We start from the raw sequence: 3,325 nt of genomic DNA, 5'->3' as shown, positions 1-3,325 counted from the left end.
TGTATAAATCAACACGTTGACAACGCTATTAAAGTACCTTTTTCAGTTTCCTTTTTGCTTGAAATGTCCCACTGTAATCATCAATTGTCAATGCACAGTCCAGTGGAGTAACGATAACGAAAAGATCAATTTTGCTCTTGACAAGTCTTTTATCCGGTTCACCCACACACCACAATCAGTGAGAAGTTTGAAGTTGGAACAAAATAATTTAATATTCTATGATTACGATATTGCATTGTTTTGCTTCTCAACAAGTCCAAGTTGCCAAAATCTGGAGAGAAAATACTGACTCTATCACACATTTACCTTTCCTTGTTTCATGCAATCCCGAAAAACCTATCACAAAACACATAGAACTAGAGAAAAAGTAAATAACGAAAAACACTGAACGCAAAAAAGTTTAATTTTAAGGCTAAGATAATTAAATTGATCAGGATCTTTCGTCGTTATTGTTTCGTAGTTCGAGCCTGCATACGACAATTTTTATCTCTCTTTTAATGTCTTTCTTCAAGAATGCATAAACCAGAGGGTTAACTGTTGAATTCCCCGTCAAGAGGAGCAGAGTGACAAAACTGACTTCAGTAGGACGATTAACACAAGAAAATGCACGACAGAAAATCAAAATGCTTGTTATCACATAACTTCCCAGAAAAAACAAAACAAGAGCAATAATAAAGTTCGCGGTGTTTGTGTGCTTCCGTCTTTGAGGAAGGGAAGATATATTCAGTGATTGGTTATGTTGAAGCTGCCTTCTCTCTGACTTCACAGAGGCTTGGTGTTTTGCCTTCACAATGAGAATACGAACAATAGCGTGTAAAAGAAGTATGCAACCCAATATATCAAACCCAGACACTCCAGTCAACCGTATGATTTTCAAAGCCGTCGGCGAGTTCGTAATGTACATTCCTGAGACGAGATACAAGGCAATAAGGAAAGGTATCAACCACGCTAGGGTGATAACTACTAAAGTTCGTCTGGCGGTCATGGAGGTGTGATATTTCAAGGGATGAACAATCGCCGTGAAACGATCCCAGGTCAAAGAGCAAAGATTTGTAACCGAAGAGTGCAGGATAAACCAGTAAAAACCCGTGTACACTCGCATGTTACAAATACTGAGCAGATCGCAAAGATGAGTTAGTGGAAACGCGACGATCCCGACGCCAAGATCGGCAACAGCCAAAGAAAACACGAGCCAGTTACTGGAGGAGTGTAACCGGCGACGTTTAACGATAAGAATTACGACAAAACCATTTCCAAGCACTGTTGCGATGGAGAGAAGCCAACCGAACACAGACGTCCACCTCTCCATTGTCAGGAATGGAGACTGAAGCGTGCGGCCTGTGTCTACTTAACCCCCCTTAAGACTTCTGATTTGATTGGCGGGTCTTTCGAAGAACTTATATGAAACACTTCAACGTGCGAACTGACAAAACATCTCTCGCGGATATTAGCATCTTCCTCAAACGCACACGAGTTGCTTGGGAACATTCACGCATTTTCATTGAACAACAAAAGTAAACTGTTTTATTAATTTAACAAAAACTCTTTGTCAAACTTAGGATCCTTTTATGGAGTCAAACTTGATTAATGACTCGCTGGATTCAACATCTGCGGCCCTTTGTAACTAACACATCGGGCAGCAATGTGAATGCGGATTCACGGAACAAAATGGCAAACTATGTGTTCCAGTTACTAAATCTCGCATACATCGCTTCCCTCGCAGTTAAACACTTTTAATGAAAGACATTTTTTCTCCCCCAAATGACGAATCCAATTAAACAGCTGACCCTGTTTGAACTGGACAAAAGAAAAACAGTAAACTGAAATTTGTGAAACTTATTTTTTACTAAATCTACATATGGCATTGACAGAAAATTGTCTCCAATATGCAAATAAATGGATTCAGTTTATGTACATAAGGAAAAATTCAACAGAGTCAATGTCGGTTTTAATTACAGGTGTGTTTTTTACCATATCAGAAGGATTTGACTTAAATGCGGAAAAGAGTCTGACCAACACAGACTACAAAAAGAACTTTTGTTTTTCTCATCGAAGAAGAGCAAAATTACTCAGTATTAGTCGACATCCAACTAAACAAGCATCCCTTTTGAGCTCTTTTGACTGCAAAAAATCAATAAATTATTAATTTTTTTTGGAAACATCAAGCAAAAAAAAGAAATTTATAGAAGGAACCGAAAAAGGCGCCGGCGTCCCATTAGGAATTTTTGTTATCAATACCTGTCATGATCGTCAATCTACTTTTCGAGTGTCTGGGCATCGACTTACCCTTCAAACTATACTTCAAAAATGGGTTGTAAGAATAATGTCGAGGAGTGCTTTTGATTCTCACAGTGACTTTTGTTTAAAAACTACAAATTTTAGGTATTGAAAGTAACTATAAACCTCAAATAGGAACGTTTATGTATCTATATAAACTAAACCCTTCTTGAGGGTACACTGGGTTGCCTGTGGTACGTGCGGCGTTAAAGGCAAATTTTTTCAAGTTGGGGGGTCACTAAGACCATTTATTGTATGGCTTGTGTTTGTAGCCGATATAACGCCCGCTCTGATTGGCTAATTGTGACTGAATTGTAGGGCATTATTCTCCCGTAATGCCCACGGGCCGATTACCGGCTTGCAAAAACAAAGCAAAAGGCAATTAAAAAAACATATTTCCAACAGCGTATAACTTGAAAATATTGAAGGGCCGCAGCCAGGTTTGAACATAGTTAAAATTTAAAAAACGATCTCTGGCTAAATGATAAAAAAACTACGAGCTTTCGACTTGCCCGAACTGCAGTCTTCGACGGGTAAAATGAATGACGGGTAAATGAACGGGTAAGATTCATTTACCCGTCGAAGACTGGAGTTCGGGCAGTCGAAAGCTCGTAGTTTTTTAATCATTTTAGCCAGAGATCGTTTTTTAAATTTTAACAGCGTATAACTTATTTACAGACATATTACTTATATGGACTTGTACCTTTGTCAACAAGAGTCAGGGTCGTGACGAGATATATGGGATCAGGTATCAACAGCCTTTTTAGGGGTGGGATCAGGGATCACAGCTCCGGGATCTGGGATCACAACCCGTGATATCGGATTAGGGAATCAGGGATCAGAACTTTCACAATTTTTTGCGGGATCAGGTATCAAAATATCTTGCTAGTGTTAACAATGAAAAGACAAGTTTTGCATCATCGTGAGCGCGCGCATTTGAAAGTGCCGGGTTGCTCGTTAGTTTTGAGCGCGCTTCTAACTAAAAAGTTGCCTACGTTTTTTTTTTAAAAAGTTGAATGAAATGAAATGTGGAGGTTGCGAAAAGTTC

The 3,325-nt window shown here is 39.0% G+C and overlaps 1 protein-coding gene across 1 annotated transcript; it reads right to left on the bottom strand.

The window, feature by feature from the left end:
- Positions 1–255: 255 nt before the first annotated feature.
- On the bottom strand, positions 256–1,463 carry LOC137983525 (trace amine-associated receptor 7d-like). The gene has a single exon (XM_068830682.1). It carries the CDS (start codon positions 1,307–1,309, stop codon positions 431–433), a length of 879 nt encoding a protein of 292 aa, XP_068686783.1. The 5' UTR covers positions 1,310–1,463; the 3' UTR covers positions 256–430.
- Positions 1,464–3,325: the final 1,862 nt, after the last annotated feature.

Source organism: Montipora foliosa, chromosome 13 (assembly GCF_036669935.1).
Source record: "Montipora foliosa isolate CH-2021 chromosome 13, ASM3666993v2, whole genome shotgun sequence".
NCBI classification, from domain to species: Eukaryota; Metazoa; Cnidaria; class Anthozoa; order Scleractinia; family Acroporidae; genus Montipora; species Montipora foliosa.
Note: the sequence above shows the minus strand (reverse complement) of the source record. Positions and strands in the feature narration are given on the sequence as shown.

What these genes read in the sequence shown, in the direction of transcription:
- LOC137983525 (XM_068830682.1), bottom strand. Translation starts at nt 1,309, where the DNA reads ATGGAGAGGTGGACGTCTGTGTTCGGTTGGCTTCTCTCCATCGCAACA.